Source organism: Mytilus galloprovincialis, chromosome 6, assembly GCF_965363235.1.
Source record: "Mytilus galloprovincialis chromosome 6, xbMytGall1.hap1.1, whole genome shotgun sequence".
Taxonomy (NCBI): Eukaryota; Metazoa; Mollusca; class Bivalvia; order Mytilida; family Mytilidae; genus Mytilus; species Mytilus galloprovincialis.
The window spans coordinates 37,741,250-37,762,977 of record NC_134843.1 but is presented as its reverse complement, the minus strand read 5'-3'; the positions used below and the strand labels follow the sequence as shown (position 1 = coordinate 37,762,977).

Below are 21,728 nucleotides of genomic sequence, written 5' to 3'. Positions count from 1 at the left end.
TTCAATTTCAAAACCAATAAAACATTATCCACTCCCAGGTGATGCTAAATATAGGAAAATATTAGTAATACTTGACTTTGATCTTTTTACATTGCCATTCTTAGTCAAATATAGAATAAATTCAATTAAAAGTTGTAAATTTCACTTTTGGATCAGGTCTATAGAAGGCCATGGATGATTTCGCTCCTTCCAGCGACACCACAGGTACGTTGACTTTAACAATCACATTTTTAACATCTCCTAGTAACTGTTCTAGATAACTGTATAGGCTTACTCCGGGGAGAGAAATTGTTCCTCCGTTTCCGAGCAGGGTTAATTCAATTTAAGTTACTAGGCTGTAGTTTTGCGAGCTTCCTTTTCAATTATCTACTAAGCAAAATTCAACACTTGTGAAATTTTACTTTAAAGTGTTCCGATGAGTTTAATATTATTCAATACATACTAGTTTTGTGGTTTCTATGAATTTGTTTAATGGTGATTTTATTTTAGATTTTGAATTGTGTAGTTTTGAAAAAGTGAACTATTTTTTTTTTTGACAGATTTACATTTTATTTATCTCCATTTGATTTGATTTTTAAAACTTCTTTACTGACTTTTTTGTGATGATATAAAAAAATGTAAAACACTTCTAAGGTACATAATACTTTTCATTTTAAACATAAAGCATCTCATCCGAGAACACGAAAAATTAGTAATTGCATGATGTAATTAAAGTTTTACCACATTGAGGTTATGAATATCCTTGGTCTCTAATTTCTGGGAAAGCAGGATGATGACCCAAATGTACTCAAGTGTACAAAAAATCTTGTCTTTAATACAAAGTACGAAATTCACCATATTATTGTCGATACATTTTCTTTCGATATAATTTTATCGTTTTTTGTTGTTGAAAACTTATGCTTATATTTGAAATTGTTTTCTTTCGTTTAAACTCGGTTACTGCATTGGAGAAAAAAAAAACATTTCTGGTTTTCTATACAAATCACACAGCACTTGCTCTTAACTTCAATTAACATTTTATAAATGATAATCTCTTCAGGTTTTGTGTAGATTTTTAAAACATTTTACCATATATAACTAGATATTTGCCACTGGACATTAAGCAACCAACAATCAACCATAGGCAAACTAAGTGTGTTTATTTTAGCTATTTAATGATACTTTCCTTTTTTTACAATGTATACTTGCTTCTTGTGGTACTATCTGTGGTAAGATCTATGTATTGGTCAAGTTATTTAAAGCGTATTTAATCATTGTAAACAAATACTCAGCTGACTTCAATTTACATAAACTTTCATATTTAGACGAGTTTTATATTTATTAATATTTTTACCTATTTGGTTATGTGTGTTTTTTTAATATGCCTGAAGTTCATAAATAAATTTTACGGAAATTATAGATATGTTTTGCAGTGAGCAACTTTTATTTTATAAAATAAATATCAAATCATTTCACGTATTCGCATTCTAAAATAAAATATCAAGTTGGACTAGAAAAACAGACCATATATATTTCACAATTTAAAACAAATTTTTCAGTATGAATCAAAACACAAAGATGAATGTTTTTGTTGTTTGACCTGGAGAACATGAAATGTTTTATATGGTGAAATATTTGTCTGTTTCCAACCAGTTGTCGGGGTGATCTCGATTACTTCCTATGATACATTCAATACAAAGTAAATTTGCCATGAAAATGTTTATATTTTGACAAGTATTATATTGTGAGGCTTCGTCTTGAGTGCCGTCATTGTAAAGTGATTTGGGACGTTTATGTGCACTAATATGATTTTAAGTATTGTATCTCTAATCCTGGGAAACTGCCGAACACCGTGCGTAGATTCTACTATCGGTTTTATTGTTAAGTTTAGGCTACAATTCAATTGCATAAATTAAACTTTAATAATAGACATAAAAGTGTAATAACATTCGAACGATTACTGACAATGAATAGTTTCTTTTTCATGTGATCATGTGTCATTCGTTATACCTTTTCCTTTTTCGAAGATTAAATAAAATCAAATGGGAAATATGTACTTTATTCTTGCTCACATAAATTAAAACAAATTGAAAGAACTACTATTGGATACTCTCTGAATTAAGATTGAATGAATATTCCTGTAATATACTGTTGTTTATAATGCTGTGAAATAACCCTTCATGTATTATATATCTTTTGTGTCTTGAATATGAAATAGTAATTAGTTTATACGAATTGTACATTTTACAGTGTGTAAATTTAAATAAAATTGGTAACTAAAAGATACTCATTGGGAAATTTAAGATAATATTTAAGATAGTGAAGCGCATTGTCAAAATTCATACATTTATTCTGTCAGCAAAATCAGAAGGTTATTAAAAAAATGAAGCTCTTTAAACCAGAAAAGGACAAAAAAGTATAAATCAAAACCGGACAAGGAATCAGAGCTTTGCATTAGGGAGATACATTCCTTAATTTAAATAGAAAATAAAAATAAATTGTAACAGGCAATTTCAAAAACACACATTCCGTATTTTCAAAAACTGGTCACTGTAAATAAATACACATGTCCATCGTGATTGTCCACCCAGTAAGCTTCCTGAAACTTTGGAACTCGGTAAAGGATTTCGGCGAAGAAAACACTACCTGATTAAACATAGGTCCATAATTATTTCCCAGATAAAGAAGGGATCATTAATTTTATTATTCCTTTTAATTCTAGAGGCTAAATATCAAATCATTGCATACAATCTTTAAAGGCACTTCACAATAATGTTATCTCGTTGTTACAAAAAGACATGTATTTATGTATGTGCCTGTCCCAAGTCAGGAGCCTGTTATTCAGTGGTTGTCGTTTGTTTATGTGTTACATAATTGTTTTTCGTTCATTTTTTTTACATAAATAAGGCCGTTAGTTTTCTCGTTTGAATTGTTTTACATTGTCTTATCGGGGCCTATTATAGCTGACTATGCGGTATGCGCTTTGCTCATTGTTGAAGGCCGTACGGTGACCTATAGTTTTTAATGTCTGTGTCCTTTTTGTCTTTTGTGGATAGTTGTCTCATTGGCTATCATACCACATCTTCTTTTTTATATGTACACTAATGAGGAAGAACGTTGACTGCAAATTATTGACACATTACAAAAATTTCAAGTTAAGGTCAACATTTTAACTTATTAAAAGGACAATTAAATAGACAAATACTACAGAATTATCAAAACTGCTTCTTTACTTTCGTTTGTGTTTTCGTATTATGAGCTTTAATCATGGAATAATAAATGATAATTGTTTTGTAAACGTCCAGTGGCAATTGTTACATACAGACATATTTATGACAAGAAATATTCAATAATAAATAAGTTTGATTTATTCAGCGAAACCGAAATTTGAAATGACACTTATTAAAGGGTTGTTTTGGTAAGGACAGGAATTTTACCTTGTGATAAGTCAATCTAGGACATCTCGAAAATGGATTATCGGATTGCCGTTCAAATAAATTGGTGTGGTTTAATGCATCCGCAACATTACCTTGAAACAGGCGATCAAATAGTTTGAGTCTTGCTGATGAACTTCATCAAATCAAGGTGACTGTATCCCCCCCTCCCCCCAAAAAAAAAGTCATCATCTCGTTGCTTATATAAGTGCTCAAAAATATCTGTTGTTTTTTTTTTTTTTAATGTACTGTTGACATTAAAAAATACTGTCTGCCGAATAATTTTAGATTATCTAATTTTATGATCAGTTTTATTCTACATTAAATTTATGTAATGTTTTTTTTTTACATTAGCATCCAACCATTGATAAAGCCTATACTGTGACATGTTTTCCTTATTTCTTATATAATGTTTTCTTGTTTTAGTTTAAAAAAGAAATAACATATAGAATTGAATAGGATAGAATATTTTCATTCACCAATTTAGGACCTCGGTATAACATACAGCATATAAGTAATATCATTATGAACAAAAACATATGATATATATTAGGGACGACATCAAAAGTTCAATGAAGGATAAAAAACTTAATTTTTTCACTGACCCCCACAACCCCCCCTTTCTTAACGTAATTTGGGAAAAATTGATTGCTCAATAGGGATATATGTAAAATTGATTTTAGATTAACAAAACTTCTTCAATGTTGAACTCTTGTCGTACCCCTGAATTGGGAACAGATTTTCAAACTTCTATCATTGATCAATACCAGTGCCGGTAGTCTTTTAGTCACGATATATTCGTCCGTCAAGGGTGTATCTTGGTTTACCTCAGTCTGTCCGTAAAAAATGTCTGTCGTATTTTTTTTACTGCAACGACAAATCAGAGTTTCTTATTATTTTTAAAAAATACAATACTTCATGATGGAAAATAATTCTTTTGACAATTTTAAGATCCAAACTTATCTACGTATTGCTCGCCGCTTACATGAAAGTTCATTACGATGATACAGGTTTTGTTGTCTTCTTCTTCATTATGATGATACAGGTTTTGTTGTCTTCTTCTTAGCCACTACAAGTCATAGTTTTCTTTTAGTTTTGTGTGCAACGAAGTCTTAATCACGCATTTAATAGCGGTTTTGACTTTGAAGTACATATAAAAGGAAGCAGAACAATAAGAAATCATATAGTGACTTAAAGTGGTTAATTTCTGACTGTCATTTGGTGTTTTGTTGAGAGTTGTCATAATGGCAATCATACCACATCTTCTTTATTCCGTTTTATAACTCCTACAAAAATATTTCATAGATCAACACATAATGAACGTGAAAACACTTTTTATGAATTAACTTTTATCAGAAACATATTTTTTTGAAAATTTAAAGCAAACTTATTTTTGAATTTAGACTATATAAATGTTATTTAAAAAAATTCAAAATATTTGAAAGTTATTGTTTTTGAAAGCAAAATATTTGATATTTTAGTATTGACACCTAGTTGGTACAATGTACACATTATGTTATACTAGAAAAGTTTATCGAAGATTTCCTGTATATTCAATTCAAACTTTGTTATTTTTTTGGTTCAATTCTTAAATTTGACATTAAAAGCTATATTTACATACATATGTATATTATTGAAGATTGGTTTGATAGATGTATAGATGGAGGACGTAAGCGCCCAGATCTAAGTGAGAATATTGGAACACGATTCTGTGAAGACGATGATGAATCAAAATCAGGTTAGCTCTTTTAGTTTATTTGGTGTGTTATAAAAATACTTCGTATACCCAGTAAATGTGCGTAGAGCCACGGCTTTCCACGTAAAGAATACTTACTCGCCTTTTCTTTATCTTTTCAAATTGAACACAGCTATAGAGTTTGACTTATGGAAGAATATTTTTATCGCTTTTGTAAGATATTTTTTATTTAGCTATTAAAGGATCACACTAGGCATACTTAGTCACTAATTTTCCTTATATTCCGAAGGAACAATTCATATGTTTTAAGTATAAGGATATGTATGATTTTTTTTATAACCAATTGATCTTTAGGTGGTTTCTTTTTTTTATTTACTTGAATGTATACTTAGATATATTAAATGGGAATGTATTTCTTATAATTTTATTTATTCCAACATACATTGTACTAATTATTCAAATGATGGAACAAAACAAATAGATTAAAGCTCCTCCTTTACATGTTTTTTTCTCTCAAATATTTCAGCAACTTATACTAAACTACGATCAGCATCCAAACCTCATTCTACACCTCTGACACTAAAATGGTAAGTAACGTTAGGCCGTTTAATATAAATTATTTTCAATTTTTCGAATGAACTTTATACTTTAGTTTTTATGTTATTTATAAAATATTTATTTTTGACAGGTAATCATAAAAAGGATGAGAAAAAAAAATGAATTTATTCTTTGCAGTTATTTCGGGTGTCGCTATCTTTTTTTTTTAAGGCATGATAACAAATAATTTATTTTACATACTAGTTAGAAAGTTTGGTGTACCAAAACCTTGGAGGATTTCGGTAACCTGTGATATCTGGAATGCAGTTTTTTTATCATTCGGGATTTTTGTATATATTGGATCAATGAAGATTCGTGATTTACTGATTGAATGTAGTATGCTTAAGATTCAGTCGCAAACATGTCATGTATATTCAGGACGAGAACAAATAAATGATAAATCGAATAAGTGACTTGCAAAATTAATCGACCGGGGTGAAGGGCGGGATGTCGACTGCCACTATAATAATTATGGTAAAAGTATGGTGGATAGGATAAAAAAAGTTTGCATTGAAACAGCCAACTTAAGGATCCCCAAATGATAAAATACAAGGATTTTTCACTTGCAAGAGAGTGAAGTACTCTTCCTACATGATATAGCATATGACGCGACTACGAATTTATCCATATCGCAGTGCAAACTAGCTATGTCTATGTGTAAGTAAACCTTTGTGTATGCTCTGTAAATTATTGTCCTATAGTCTTTATATTGTATTTTTTTTTATGACCGATGTTTAACATGATTCTACATTATAAAAACACGGATTTTAGTTCAGGATTTACTAACATAGAAAATCTGAGAATATACATAAACAATATTGGACACAAATCATGTTTATGACTTGCTAACATTTTAGGTTAGAAGAAAACTACGAGATAGCCGAAGGAGTTTGTATACCACGAAGTACGTTGTATTATCACTATCTGGATTATTGTGAGGCAAATGATACACAACCAGTAAATGCTGCTAGTTTTGGCAAAGTAAGTACATTTTGTTCAATGCTTCCCATCTTTTTACTTTTTTGGCCGTTTTATTTTTTTATTTGACCGTCATTAATGAGTCTTGTAGACGAAAGGCGCGTCTAGCGTAAACAGTTTTAATCTTTTTAATCTTGATATCTATAAAGTTAGAGTTCATTGACCACACAACTTATAGTTAAATTAATGCCGTTTTGACACTAAGGAAAAAATACCGGTATTTGATGTATCTATTAACAAATGTAAATATGTTAATAAAACTCAGTTTTAAGAAGAAAAAAAAAGGAATTTAAAAATAAAGGACAGTAAAAGGTAACAAATGTAAAACGACCGGGCTACTAAAGTTGGTTTCTAGTAACTTTTAAGCTAATGTTTTTGAAAAAATAAATCTATTACTTGTTTAACTACGAGGTTTCATGGAAAAAAAAGCAAGAAATGACACTAATGTAAAACACATAGTGAAATAATGGTTATTGTGCTTGTTTTTAAGGATTACACATGAACAGAACGTAATTGCGTTCCAGAAAAAAACCCACTATTTGATAAACTTTTGAAAACAGATTTGGAAATATAGCATTTATGAAATGCTTTCCAAAAGACAATGCAAATTAGGATCACCGTACCTGTATTGTGCTACATTTATGATACTTTTATTGTAATATCATAGTTTAAACTTTGGATGCTGAAGCTTGTGGTAAATTCGTTTTTATATGGAATTGAAATTTCCATTGTGTATTAAATTGATCGCTTGTAATGCATTTTGTTAATATTATTTCATAACTTCATATGAGTCGTCAGATTAAAATCCTAATGAATGTTCGGTACTGCAAATTTTGTTGTTGTTTCTCTTTAGATCATTCGCCAACAGTTTCCACAAATTACTACTCGCAGACTAGGGACCAGGGGACAATCAAAGTAAGTCAGTTCTCATGCTTATTTGTAGATACATGTATAACATACCGAATTCTGGATAACGGCAAGTTACAAACTTGACAACTAATTTTGAACAGTCAGTGACGGTTTATGTAAAACACGATAGCATTTGCGATTTTACATGACGATAGGATGTCTACATTCAAATAAAAATACATGTAGTTGATAATACTATTTAAGTATTGAATGCATCTTTTTGTAAATGTATTGGTCCAGGAGTGTAAAAGCGTTGACCGAAGTTCATTTCGCGCTAATTAAAACAAATGTGCACAAGGCCTACGATTTTACTACCGTATAAAATTACCAAAAGAAGTATTCCAGACTTATTATTACTTTCTTTTGGTATGATAATAAAAACACAATTTTAACCAAGTTTAACTAATTTACCTGTGGACTTTTTTGTGGAAGTTCGTCTCATCATGAATGTTACATGTCATTATGAAATGAAGGTTAATTTCGGAAAGAGTCGAGATGATGTTAACCGTAATAAAAAAATAACGTATTATAATAAAACATACATGTAATTTAATTATAGTGAAATAAAATGTTTCTAATATTCCAGCAGTGACGTACACCGTTGATTTGATTTTTCTAACTCTATATAATGAAAAATATCCTAGAAATTTATATATGTATTACTTTTTTCATATCAAAGGTATCACTACTATGGAATAGGTGTTTGTGAGTCCTCAAAGTATTATGATGTTATATATTCTGCCAAAGGTGTACAAAAGTAAGTAAATATCTAAGTTACAAATAAAAAACACATTCACCTTGTAAAGAAATAATTAAATGTGTATATATAGGAAATTTCTCACTCAATTTTGTTCGTGTTACTATAAATCTGAACTGTTTATGTGAGACCATTCTATAATAACTAGTAATCATAATTCTGATCATAAAATTGGGAATGGAAATGATTTGATTTGAACATATTAGAAGTTATTTAGTGACACATAATATTGAATTATACTGAATGTAAAAATCCTTCGTATCAGAAGTTTAAAGTGAAATAAATAAATAAATCGTGAAAATGAAACAGTAAAACAATAAACACAATGATTACCTCTTTATTTGTTTATTTTCTTAATTTTAGTTCATCTGAAGGGAAGAAAGAAAATTCGAAACAGGTAAAAATGAAAAATAATAAATATCATTTGACACTCATCTAAATAAAATAATCCATAGTTCATCTCATTAAAGAATCCTGGCTCAATATAAAAGTAGCGATGACTGCATGGATGAGGCTACAACAGGTACCCCAAAAGTTGGCTAAATAAAAAAATAACATAGAAAAAATAAACTTTTCAGTAACTCTTAAAATATTTCAGTATTATGGTGACGTTTACATGTAAAAGACATCTACTCAACAGTCCTTGTATATAATGACTGCAAGCAAATAGTCTGAACATTTCTGAATTTACCACATTAAATGAGTCTAAAATAAACTGAAATCGAAATAATGATTTAATAATATTTCTGTGTGTGTTATATTTTAACGTTGTGTTTCTGTTGTGTCGTTTGTTTTCTCTTATTTTTGAGTGTGAATTCACATTACTATAAGACGTGTCACGGTACTTATCTATCCCAACTTCATGTATTTGGTTTTGATGTTATATTTGTTATTCTCATAGGATTTTGTCTAATGCTTAGTCCGTTTCTGTGTGTGTTACATTTTAATGTTGTGTCGTTGTTCTCCTCTTATATGTAATGCATTTCCCTCAGTTTTAATTTGTTACCCCGATTTTGTTTTTTGTCCATGGATTTATGAGTTTTGAACAGCGGTATACTACTGTTGCCTTTATTTGTATATAGTATTTTAAAAGCTGTTCAGATCAAAATGATCGTTTTAGATAAAGTATTGTAAAATTACAAAGATACTTAATTTCATATGTACACATATGATTATTTTGTTCTATAAATGATTGATTATATCTTATTACATTTAAACTTATGTGTTACTAAAGTAACAGTATGAAAATCTCAGAAAAACACTATAATTAAATTATTATTGAATATTTCAGATAGTTGCATATTCTCCAAGATCAAAACTAGGAACATTGTTACCAGAGTTTCCTGATATCAAAGACATCAAACTTCCACCAAATATTCAAGAAGACAAGGTAAATTTATAGTAATTTAAATGTATATGCAATTTATTAAGAGTGGTAATGGTCAAGTTGAAATAATTTCCTGAATATCATTTACTCGTTTTTTTTAAACAAAAGTATAACTTTTGGTTAGTTTTTGGATGGCTCTTTTAAACAAAAATAAATAAATAAACATTTCATCAGTCAATACGGATTTTAGATAAAGAGGGAACCAGACAGAGATACGTATAATTGTTATCGCTTTATAACCTTTTGTCATCATAATTGATAACTTTTAATTGTCGATGCGATTCATTGATTTATGGTTGGTTAACGTCTAGTGGCACATATGCCATGTATGTCCTTGTGAGAGTCAAGCAATGATTTAACAAACCTTTTGATTTCAGGTGATAACATTTATGATGATGTACAGAACTCATTGCCAGAGAATACTTGACACCGTCATACGTGCTAATTTTGATGAGGTAAAATATACTAATTTCGCTTTTTTAAAAGCTTACTTTTACTTGAAATGTCACATGACACACACAAAAAACGTGAATACCATGATAAAAGTACAGAGGTGGATTATAGCTCTTCATCTTTTATATAAGCTTTGGATTCCAAATATTTTGGCCACGAGCATCACTGAAGAGACATGTATTGTCGAAATGCTCATCTGGTGCAAGAAAATTGATACCGTTAATTTTATTGTTAATGATCCTCTCATTTCATGATTCTTATAGGAGATCCGGTTGTTTTATAATATTCTGTACTTTGTGTGCAGTACTCTCCTCAACTGATATCTTTCACGTTACTAAAATTTATGTGAAATTGCATTTGTATTACACAAAAATATTAAAAAAAAATGCCAATTAGATAACTCTCCATCAAAGACCACATTTCATAGAAATTAATCATGTTTCTTTTTCTTTCAGGTGCAAAGTTTCCTCTTACATTTCTGGCAAGGAATGCCACAGCATATCATACCCATCTTGGATTCTCAGACAATAGTTCTGTTGGTTGGTGTATGTGACTCTATATTATATAAAGCAATTGCAAATGTGTTGATGCCAACAGTCTTACAACCATTACCAGAAAGGTAATAAACATAAATGTCTACATTCTTACAATTTACAATATCTTTTGTGATTACCAATATAAATTGATTCATGATACATGGTACGTTCATTGTTTCCTCTTTTAATGTTGGAATAGGAACAAAAGTTAATACTTCGATGTTTTAAAATATTTATAAATTTTAGGTTTGTTGATCACAGTCTTATTAATTCTATCATTTAGGATTTTTTTCTCCCTCAGATGAAATTTGTAATAAAAAAACAAATAATTTTGTCAACGGTTGCACTAAAGCCATATAATTTTAAGACATATATAAGGGAGTCGGTACCATGTATTCCTAATTTCAATTGAGCTTACCTTCAAAATTCAAGATACCAACTTTTGCACGCAGTGGTATTGAAAATTTGTTCAGAACAGTGTTATATTATAATTATATTTATTATTGTATTTCGTTACAGTTTAACACAAGTAATACGGCGGTTTGCCAAGCAGTTAGATGAATGGTTGATAATTGCGCTAGACGCACTTCCTGGTGGCTTGCAGAAAATAAAATTCGACTGTATGTTTCATTCTTTCAACTGTCATTTGCAATCTGATAAATTATATTATAAATATGAATAGTTTTTTTAGATGAATAAATGACCGATTGCATGGAAATGGTTCTAAGGTATTCAAACTGGATTATGTTCAATTGTATATTAATTGAATACTATACTTACAAAATCAACAAAGACACGTACAATTTGCGGTGTGAGATGCACATTTCTGGAAATTTTAGATATCATGTATTCACGTTCGGAGACAAAAACATGGAATACTTCATTATATCATGGCGAGCATGTCAGCTGAAAGTGAAGCGTTAAAAAAAAGAATATTTTTTTTAGCCAAAATTATTCTTGAATACAAATTGACTCGTGATGTAACAATTTTTGATTTTGAAATGACCAAAAGACATTTGAGGCTTTATATTCAATCTTGTATAAGTCATGGTCAATGCGAACACTCCTATTGCTTATATATAAAATATAAACGTCTACCGAGACAAGAATTATGTACATCATTTTAGTTCTAAAAGTACGTTTTACTATCATGAATGAAAAACTAATACATTGAAAAACTTTCATGAGACAGTCATTTATAATAAAGATTGTATTTTATGTATTACAGTAGCAAGAAGATTTGCCCAGGTTCTACGACGACAAACTTCATTGAACCATTTATGCCAAGCATCTCGTACTGTAGTTCATAGTTCGGAAATTACGTCACAGATGCTCGATGATTGGCTGAATGTTGATAGAAACAGTATTATTAAACAAACACTGTACACCATGGACAATTACAGTGAGAATGATCATCAAATTATCGTACAGTGTGAGTGTTTTTATAAATCTTGTCGCATTTGGTACTGGCATGAACCTTTTCATAGAAATAATAGCACGAGGTTTTTCATAATGAACTTTATTTGTGCCCTGACACCTTTTAAGGTTAGGGAACAGAATATTGACAATGTCACAGATTTTGCTCAAATGTTGCATACAACTTTGGCTCGTTGAAAATAAAAAAAATGCTTTCATCTTTCCTCTGAAATACTGCTGATTGAATTATTTCAAAATAGGTGAACATTTGAATAGAAAGCACATAAAATTAGCAAACACGTTAACTTGGCTTAAAATCATATATTATTCAATTTAAAATTAAGATGTTCTTATAAAGTTATATGTTGTTGAAAAATAAATAAACCCCCCAAAAAAAGTCATCGGTTACAAATTGTAATTACCATACGGTTCTGGAAATACAATATGAATTAACCCATCTTCCATTTCTTGACCTTTCACATAATGTGTTAATAAACATTGTTTGATTTACATATAATTAGTTTCAGATTTTTTCAAAACATAGCTATAATTAGTATTCATGTTTTTTTTTTAAATTATCTTCCTCACAAACGTCCAATACACTTCTTTTGAGACTTTGTTATACCTATTTAGATATACGAAACAGACTTTTACTGCTATGTACATTGCTAAACACTATCTATATGATTAAAGTTAAACTGACTACAATATTTTCATCAACAAGTGTTTGAAATTGGTATTTCAAAAGAATTTTTACATGCATATGTACAAAAAATACCTTAAAGGTTGAAATTCTTATTTGAGAACATAGTAAATGTAGCGCTACAAAAGGCTTCCTTCACTATATACAACATCTGTATTGCACTAGTGACTCTGTGATAGGAACAGTAAATAACTCGTGTTGGTCGTCAATATGTATTTATATGTTACCATTATCGTATTCACAGTGTGTTCTGAATTTGAAAAACTGCTGGAAGATCAGGCACCACTAGAATCGTACGTTGAATGGTTAGACAGTATGGTAGATCGATGTGTAGTCAAGGTATACTATACTAGTTTCTTCATTAACGTGTTTCGCTTTTTAATGCAATAGATTACACCAACTGTACCAGACTTTGCGATTGTGCATATTTTATGATCCCAATTCATTAAAACCAAAGCATAACTTTTCAAATATGGGGTTTCAAGTACCTTTTTACATAGTAAAGTATAATTGGGTAGTTCCACACCATACTGATTTCATTGGCACGGAACGTGTTTGAAATTACTTTCATTTGAGGCGTGCAAGAAGAAATGATTGTACATTATCAAATTAAAGAAATATAAATTATCAAATTGTCTCTACAAAACAACCAAACATGAAAGTTTAACATCATCTGAGAAATTTGAAACGTTAGCTTTAGTATCGTGTTATTAATGCTGTAGTCAAGCAAACAGTTTAAATGAATCATGTTTATCACGTCAGTACCATATATTTGTTTATGTTCTTATCATTGTGACTGTTTTGGATTTATTGTCCGTTCGTTCAATTTTATTTACTAGTATGAATGAAAATTAAATGACAATAATAAGACAGCAACTTTATCATCACAAAAAGACAACACGGATATCAAGTTGCGGAAGGTTTCGATATACCATATACATGTACATTTTGGCAAGAGTAGCTTGTGCTATTCCAATCTCGTAAATCGATTAAGCAGATTCTTAAAGTTAACATATAAAAATGTGGGCATCGCACCATCTTCAAACGGGATGAGATCGGATGCGTTGACGGGGAAAGAGTCGCGTTCTTTGCATACATCATTCTCCATGCGAACCAACAACCAGTCAAAATGTCATAAATATGTATTGACCACAATAATCGTTTAGCACCAGAGGAATATTCTTATATCTTAAGATTAAAGACTGTTAATGAGTTGATGCACACCGATCCTATCGATCAGCCGATTGTGTTTGTGACAGCAAAACGTTTATATGGTTGCATAGTGTTTCTCTTCATAACTCGGCTGAAGCAGTTTTTGAACTGAATGGGTCTATCAATGCCCATGCTACGTCAATCAGTAAAGACGCAAACGTTGCAAAACACTTATCCTACCTCCATGACAAATATGTTTGTCCCCGCAGATAAAGCCCAAAACAAAATGGTGTTTGTGTTTAAAACTCATTACATTAACTGCTTGATAAACGAATTAGGTATTGACAATTCACTTGGAAACTCAACATATACCCTCACGACACTTACCAACGAGGAAATCCTGGATAATCATAGGTCTGTTCTATGTTCCTTTGGAATTCAACCAAAGATGCAGAGCTGAATCTTCCATCACTGTATAGAGTTGGTACTGCTTTGTTCCATAAAAAAAGAATGGCAAACGAAGATACAATTATCTTGTCTTAGGGAGTGATAAATCCTACCTTGTAAAGGATCACTCTGATTCCAACAAAAAATTCTCTGAAACTGACATTATCAAGATGCTTGATTTCTTGATTGAAAACATATTTGTTACGTTCGGAGGACGTGTTTTTCAACAATCTGTCGGTATTCCAATTGGAACAAATTGTACCCTCTTTTTGCCGACTTGTTTCTTTATTATTAAGAGGCTGACTTCATGCAGGAACTTCTTAGGAAGAAAGATAAGAAGCTAGCAATATCCTATAACTCTACTTTCCATTATATAGAATATGTTCTTTCACTAAATAATTCAAAATGGTGACTATGCTGAACGCATCTATCCCATCAAACTAGAGATTAAGAATACAACAGATACAGTTAAGTCGGCCTCATATCTTGACTTACATCTAGAAATTGACAATGAGGGTCGGTTAAAAACAAAACAAAAGAGATGATTTCAGCCTTCAAATTGTGAATTTTCCATTTCTAAGAGGCAATATTCCAGCAGCACCTGCATATGGGGTATATATATCTTCCTTTTGATACGACATTCCCGTGCCTGCATTTCCTATCATGATTTTCTTGATAGAGGATTGCTGCTCACAAGGAAGCTATTAATCCAAGAGTTCCAAATGGTGAAATTGAAATCATCCTCGTAAATTGTACGTAAGCTACAATCCCCCTCCATTCATGAATGTGACCTACCGAATTAGACTATTTACTGGATTTGTTATAACATGAGCAACACGACGGGTGCCACATGTGGAGCATGATCTACTTACCCTTCCGGAGCACCTGAGATCACCCCTTCTTTTGGTGGGGTTCGTGTTGCTTATTCTTTGGTTTTCTATGTTGTGCCATGCTTACTATTCTTTGTCTGTTTGTCTTTTTCATTTTCAGCCATGGCGTTGTCAGTTTATTTTCTATTTGTGAGTTTGAATGTCCCTCTGGTATCTTTCGTTCCTCTTTTATGTGTAAGTACACACACCGCTAATAAAGTCCACCTAGCATAACAAAACATTTGTGTCAATATTAACAAGTGACAACCAGCAATATAAAGTAGTAATCGTAATCTAGAAAAAAACCACGATGATTTCTTCTCTTATTTATTAAAAAAGAAAATTAGCAAAAGGTCATACATTATAGTTTTATTAGTTCATGCATAATACTAATTAGACGATCTCATTTTGCAGCCAAGCATGAAGAAATGTGGAACGTTACGGAGAATCGCCCGACAGTTCCTGCTTATGTGGTCTTGTTTTGGGACGAGAATTATAAGAGATATGACGCTGCACAGCTCACCTAGTTTTGGTAAATTATATTTAATACTATGTCTGATAATCACTTTAAATTCTAGCGATTAGTATGAAATATAACCGTCACATAAATATCAAGACATTTGTTGATATTGACTATTCGTTATAAAGTGCAGTTTATGTTATAGCCATAGAAAAGTCCTTAAATATTGATATTCCATCAGTAGTAAATAAATTTATCATAGGTACCAGGATTAAATGTTTGTGTTTACACCGACGCGAGTGTCGTCTACAAAAGACTCATCAGTGACGTTCGAATTGAAAAAAGTTAAAAAGGCCAAATAAAGTAGGAAGTTGAAGATCCTTGATGTTGAAACATTTAAAACTGAAAGATATTATCTCCGTTTTATATTTTTTTCACGATCAATCATGATTAACATGATTAACAATATATTCAAATGTATTACAATATGCAAAGACCTGATATGGCATGATTTCAGCATTATTCAGATGCTTCATAATATTTATAAAGAGCTGATATGGCATGTTTTTGTCTTTATTATAGGATCTTTTCATCTGATGCATCTGATGTTTGATGACTATGTTTTATATTTGGTGGAAAGCCTACACAGCCAGGAACGGGGAAATGAGTTTCTAAGAATTGTCAAGGGGGATGAAAAGGATGGTAGGTTATAGTCAAAGTTATGTAACAGTTGATCTATTTTAAGTTAATCTAGTTTGATCTTTTGTTTTAGTTTTATTCCATTCATTTTGTTTCTGTGATATTATGCTTTATTTCTTAATCGTACATTTATTTGTTTTACAAACTTGTAATCGGTTACCCTTTCTAATGTAAAATCTTCCAACTTTGTACGTTAGAAGATATCGCTGAATTCCGCATCATAAAAGAACGCTCACCGGGATGTTAAGGGTTTTGATTGTTGATCGATAAAATGGATGAATGGCTGGACAAAAATTTCCCGGTGTTACCTTCTTGAAATCAAATTGTCAGTTCACGATATATCAGATCGAAGTTTAAACCGAATTTATATTGCACGGGAAAACATAAAAAAGGTAGTAACAATGAATTCTCTTGTACTAAAAAGAACAATTTTCTCTCTCCAAAAAACCGAACAAAACAAACAACGACGATATGACAAAATAAATTTAGCAGATGAAGTACACTTTCATTTACTTGTACATACATACCTATTTTGTGTTGTAATCCGTCTCTTTTGTTAAGCATGATAATTAAGTTCATGTTGCATTTTTTGGTATTATTTTTCTTCGATGTATTTTTTGGCATGATTATTTTATTTTGTTGTGCTGTTTTAAGCAAGTAAGGAAGACATCGTTTTACCAGATTCAAGTGTTATAAAAGATTCGTTTACTTCTACAAGATCAGCATTTTCCCCAACTGCATCTTCTAAACAGAGTCAATTGGAACGCAATTCTGTGATTACAAATACTAGAAATATCATAGGTATATTGAAAAATAGAATATAAAAAAACGAATATAAACTGATATAGCAACATAACTCCTGAATTTGAGATTCAAGATTTAAAATTAGATGACGTAACAGGTTTCATGAACTTGTATGTTATAGTTTCATGTCATGTTTACAACATGAGGTATTTGCTAAGTGTAAAATTGATTTGTTGTTCAATACCAAAGTCTCCACAATAAGCTTCATTCACAGTAGAATAACCTATAACCGGTGATAATTTAAAGATAATTTTGATAAATCATGATATTTATTCAAACACTTACTAAGTACTTAAAGCATTTACCCGTCTGAATTTAACTTGAATCAAATATCAACATCTGCCATGCGAGATGAACAGGTGTCTGAATTTAAAAAAAAATCATAAACCCAGAAAAACAAATGGTAATCAAACAATAAACTGTGTGAAGTCTGTATTAAGAATAAAACAAAATAAAATTCAAATAACTGTACGTTATTTCGTGTACCACTCTATCAGTTCGAGGTGAAAATAATTATGGTAAATTGTGACATCTTTTTAGGTTTAAGCCCAATCTACACTACAGACACAATATTGCAGGACAAAACTCTAAATATATCAAGAGGTATTTCATCTTCAGCCGGGGATACCTCTACAAGACCATCTCACGACGCTTACAACTTGTCTGAACTACATTCGACTTCTTCAATGCCGTAAGTATTGTAAAGAATTAGTAATTTAAAAAGGAGAGTAAAGATTTAGTGAGTACCTAAAAATCACAAGTCGAGGTAAACACAAAACGAAAATCACCAAACAAGAGAACTAACGATAAGGAAATTAAAAAAAAAACATTAAAAACTCAGGATGACTATAGGCATAGGTTCTACAAGTCTTTTGAAAGAAAGAAAAGGCACCAAGATCGTAATAAAACAATACGCCGAAGATAAAAATACTTCCAAATTAAACCAACATACACTTCATTAAACGCTGAAGATTGAATAATAGAAAAACAGTCGAATATTAAGGTATTCTGAAAGGGTAGGCATGCCTTGCTTCACTAATGAAACTAATCTTGTAAATCACTGATGTGCGTGGTTCATTCTTTGTTTTTATATCTATTTCCAAACTAAAAGTATGTATGTGAGGTTGTCTTTCTTAACCCATATTATTATCTCAATTAAGTGATTCAATCGACCTAAAACTATAGTCGTCGTTCTGTAAATTTCTTGTTGGAAATATTCTGAACATAGTAATTAAGTACCACTCGTCTTCCCATAAATCCATCGAAAGAAATATTGAGCAACATAAACATTACTTAAATACAGGAGATGTCCTACAAGAATGAAATATACAAACATCTTTTGTCAAATACTGGTAAACATTAAAAATCGTATTCATTTTTTTTCATATATATAGATAATTACCATTTAATTTTTTTTTCGATAATTACAGGTCTCATTTAGGAACAGTTTGTGCCATTGTCCCACAAGCGTCATCTCAACCAGACAACTCATGTTTTAATGTTGGAAGCCGACCTCAACAGGTAATGACGAACACAATCCAAGGGATATAAATCGTGCACTATTCTGGATTATTGTCAACTCAGTCCAATTACAAACATTACGTTTTTGTTTATCTTCATAAAATAATGAACAAGAAAATATCCTGCAGTAAAAAATACACATTGATTTAAATAACAGGAGGACCGAAATACGCTAGTTCATTTCGTTTTAAATTCAATATCAGTTAACTAGCTTGCTGTATATGACAGTTCTTGTCCATTCGTTTTTGATGTGTTTTGTTATTTGATTTTGCCATGAGATTATGGACTTTCCGATTAAATTTTCCTCTACGTTCAGTATTTTTGTGATTTTACTTTTTGCTTGCTCCAAAAGTATAGAAAGAGCTATTTAACATGTACTCGCAAATATTCTGCACCTTTGTTTTCCTATTTTAGGTGCCAACATCAATATATCACCCCTGTTCATCATCCTTTCCTACTAATATTGTGACGTCAGATATAAACAGACTTCCAGGTCCAATGTGCGACTGGCCTACACAAGTATATCCTGGAAACCAACAAGAATTCACGGCAATTACAAGACAGTAAGACACCGTTCTTAATAAATGTATATCTAGACTATTATAGATTATAAAGACAGTTACTAATGCATGCACTTATAAATGCGAATCCTAGACCGGTGGATAAAATACTTAATCCTATTAATGCAATCGCAAAAATATCACTACATAACTGTTATTTTAAATACCAATGCAATTGAAAAATATCACTACGTAACTGTTATTTCAAATACAAGTTTTGTTTTAGAATTGCGAAACTAAAACTTTCGAATATTCCACTTAAAAAAAATTGCAATGATTTTTGAATATACAGCAATACTGCTCTCTTATCTATGTGGTCATAAAGTTTACTATAATTGAATTCAACGTGGTCTTTTTTCGCATGCGACTAAGCATTTGTAACAAACGACATATTAATTCAAATAAACTACAAAAAAAGCAATGCGCGAATAACTACAGTAACTGATATTTAAGTATTAAGATAACAGAATCAAAATAAAGAGCTCACTTAATAAGGTTCCACACTAATTACTTCAATATAAACTCATTCATCTAGATTAAAGAAGCACTAATATTCTTAAAATTTATTGTAGGCAAGACCAGAACTTTTATGGACAGTTTGCTACAGTTCGTCCACAAGGGTTTGATTGTGGATCTTATGGTTATTATGACTGTTCAACAAGTACTCGTGGATTTATTCCTGTAGCAGGAGATATCACATTCCCTTGTATATCTGATAAAGTTGATCATATGAATAACAACGGGAAAAGGAGAGCTGAACAGACACATGACAAGCAATATAAGAGAAGTCGAACTGAGTCTTTTCCCTTGCAACCACAAATGGACGACGGATTCGTGTAACTTGAACACCAATAATATTATGAAATGTGTTTTATGCCATGTGCCAAATCAACAGTATTCTTGCCAAACTGTATTTAGATTTTATAGATAATTCTTATTCATTTAAATGATTTACTGTCTTTAAATCTAAATCAAATTTCTCATTAAATGTTTACCAAAATATATTAGATTCTTTAATAGCCAGCATACATACAAATAGCATAATTGCTTGTACACGTATCCTTTATATGTGTTAGTTATGTCTGCAATATTTTCTAAATGTGAGTATTCTTCTTGGGTGTGTCAACATATCATTGATGATGTATATTGCAAAACATACTTCAGCTTTGCACACAAAAGCATGATAATTTATATATAGCAGATGTGTATCCATAAAAAATTAAATTACCTCAATGACCAAACTAATACCAGAACGCCAGAAATTATTCACGGTATTTTTATTTCTGGCAAAATGACATGTCATAGACATTTAGATTTTGTTTTACTCCATTTGGTATAACTATGAGATATTAATGGTACCTATGACATGTATGAATACCGATGATTAACTTATAGAAATACCAAATGAAAATAATAATGTTTCCTCGATTTACGTTTCCTAAATATAAATAGTATTTGTATATGAGTCGTAAAAATTTCTTTCAGTCTCCCAGTTTCATAGATTATATCCAAATGTTTAAAATCTACAGATAATGTTGAATACAATTAAAAAGTGTTCCTAGTTGTTCATTTCATATATTTTTGCATCAGAAAACATCTCAAATCAAATGGTATCAATTGCATTTAAAAAAAACCTTTTAAGTACATGTTTATCTAGGTACTTAGTCAACGCCGCAATTCTGTTAGTACGTCAAAGTAATACAAAGAAATGTCATTCTGTTAATTCTACTACAAGAATAAAAAAAGGTTTAACTTCAGTTGCAAATTCCTTTTCAATTGTATGTACAAATATATTTATGTTGACTATTTTTATCTTTCTTAAAAATATATAAAGTGCTTGGTGAGCTGCTGTTGCTTGTTATCGTTTTCTTTTGAACATGATCTTGTCTTGTGTATATTCTTCTACTTTTTATTATTGATTGTCGTTTTTGAAGTTTGTTTTACCTTGAAAGCTATTTAAAAAAAAAATTATCACAATTAAAATATTGAAACATATATAAAAGGAGATGTTTGGAATGGTTGATTAACTAAAGAGCAACACATCGATACAAAAACATCAAATGCAACATATAGTCTTCAACAATAGAAACGTTTTGCCATGTTAAAATTGGCCGGAATATCAAATTCAACAAAGATTGATAGCTATTGAATCCAAATTTTCTTATTTGATTCCTCAAGAACTTGTTGTAAACATGACATAATGCTAAAACATACAGGTTCGTGAAAACTTCATGAACTATTTTAAAAAGACCCAAGTTAAATGTTTATATAAAGGCAGAAATGAAAAACTTGAAATAAATTACAGGTAAAAAAAAGAACCCCCCCCTCTGTATTAATATTAAAAGCTGTGATATGTTGACCTTTAACTAAC

The 21,728-nt window shown here is 30.6% G+C and overlaps 1 protein-coding gene across 1 annotated transcript; it reads left to right on the top strand.

Moving 5' to 3' along the window:
* The first annotated feature begins 124 nt into the window (after positions 1 to 124).
* Positions 125 to 20,353, top strand: LOC143078129 (transcription factor RFX4-like). The gene is made up of 19 exons (XM_076253094.1): positions 125 to 204; positions 5,053 to 5,151; positions 5,636 to 5,696; positions 6,564 to 6,687; positions 7,538 to 7,599; positions 8,273 to 8,350; positions 8,714 to 8,747; positions 9,642 to 9,740; positions 10,115 to 10,192; positions 10,646 to 10,809; positions 11,246 to 11,346; positions 11,955 to 12,158; positions 13,090 to 13,184; positions 15,728 to 15,845; positions 16,356 to 16,475; positions 17,817 to 17,967; positions 18,707 to 18,797; positions 19,212 to 19,360; positions 19,930 to 20,353. Exons 1-19 carry the CDS (start codon positions 171 to 173, stop codon positions 20,195 to 20,197), a joined length of 2,130 nt encoding a protein of 709 aa, XP_076109209.1. The 5' UTR covers positions 125 to 170; the 3' UTR covers positions 20,198 to 20,353.
* The last annotated feature ends 1,375 nt before the right edge of the window (positions 20,354 to 21,728 follow it).

Excerpts from the sequence above, each read along its gene's own strand:
- LOC143078129 (XM_076253094.1), top strand. The coding sequence starts at position 171 with ATGGATGATTTCGCTCCTTCCAGCGACACCACAG. Across the intron at positions 5,152-5,635 it reads CGATGATGAATCAAAATCAG|CAACTTATACTAAACTACGA; the intron begins GTTAGCTCTTTT and ends CAAATATTTCAG. Across the intron at positions 16,476-17,816 it reads CAAGGGGGATGAAAAGGATG|GTTTAAGCCCAATCTACACT; the intron begins GTAGGTTATAGT and ends ACATCTTTTTAG.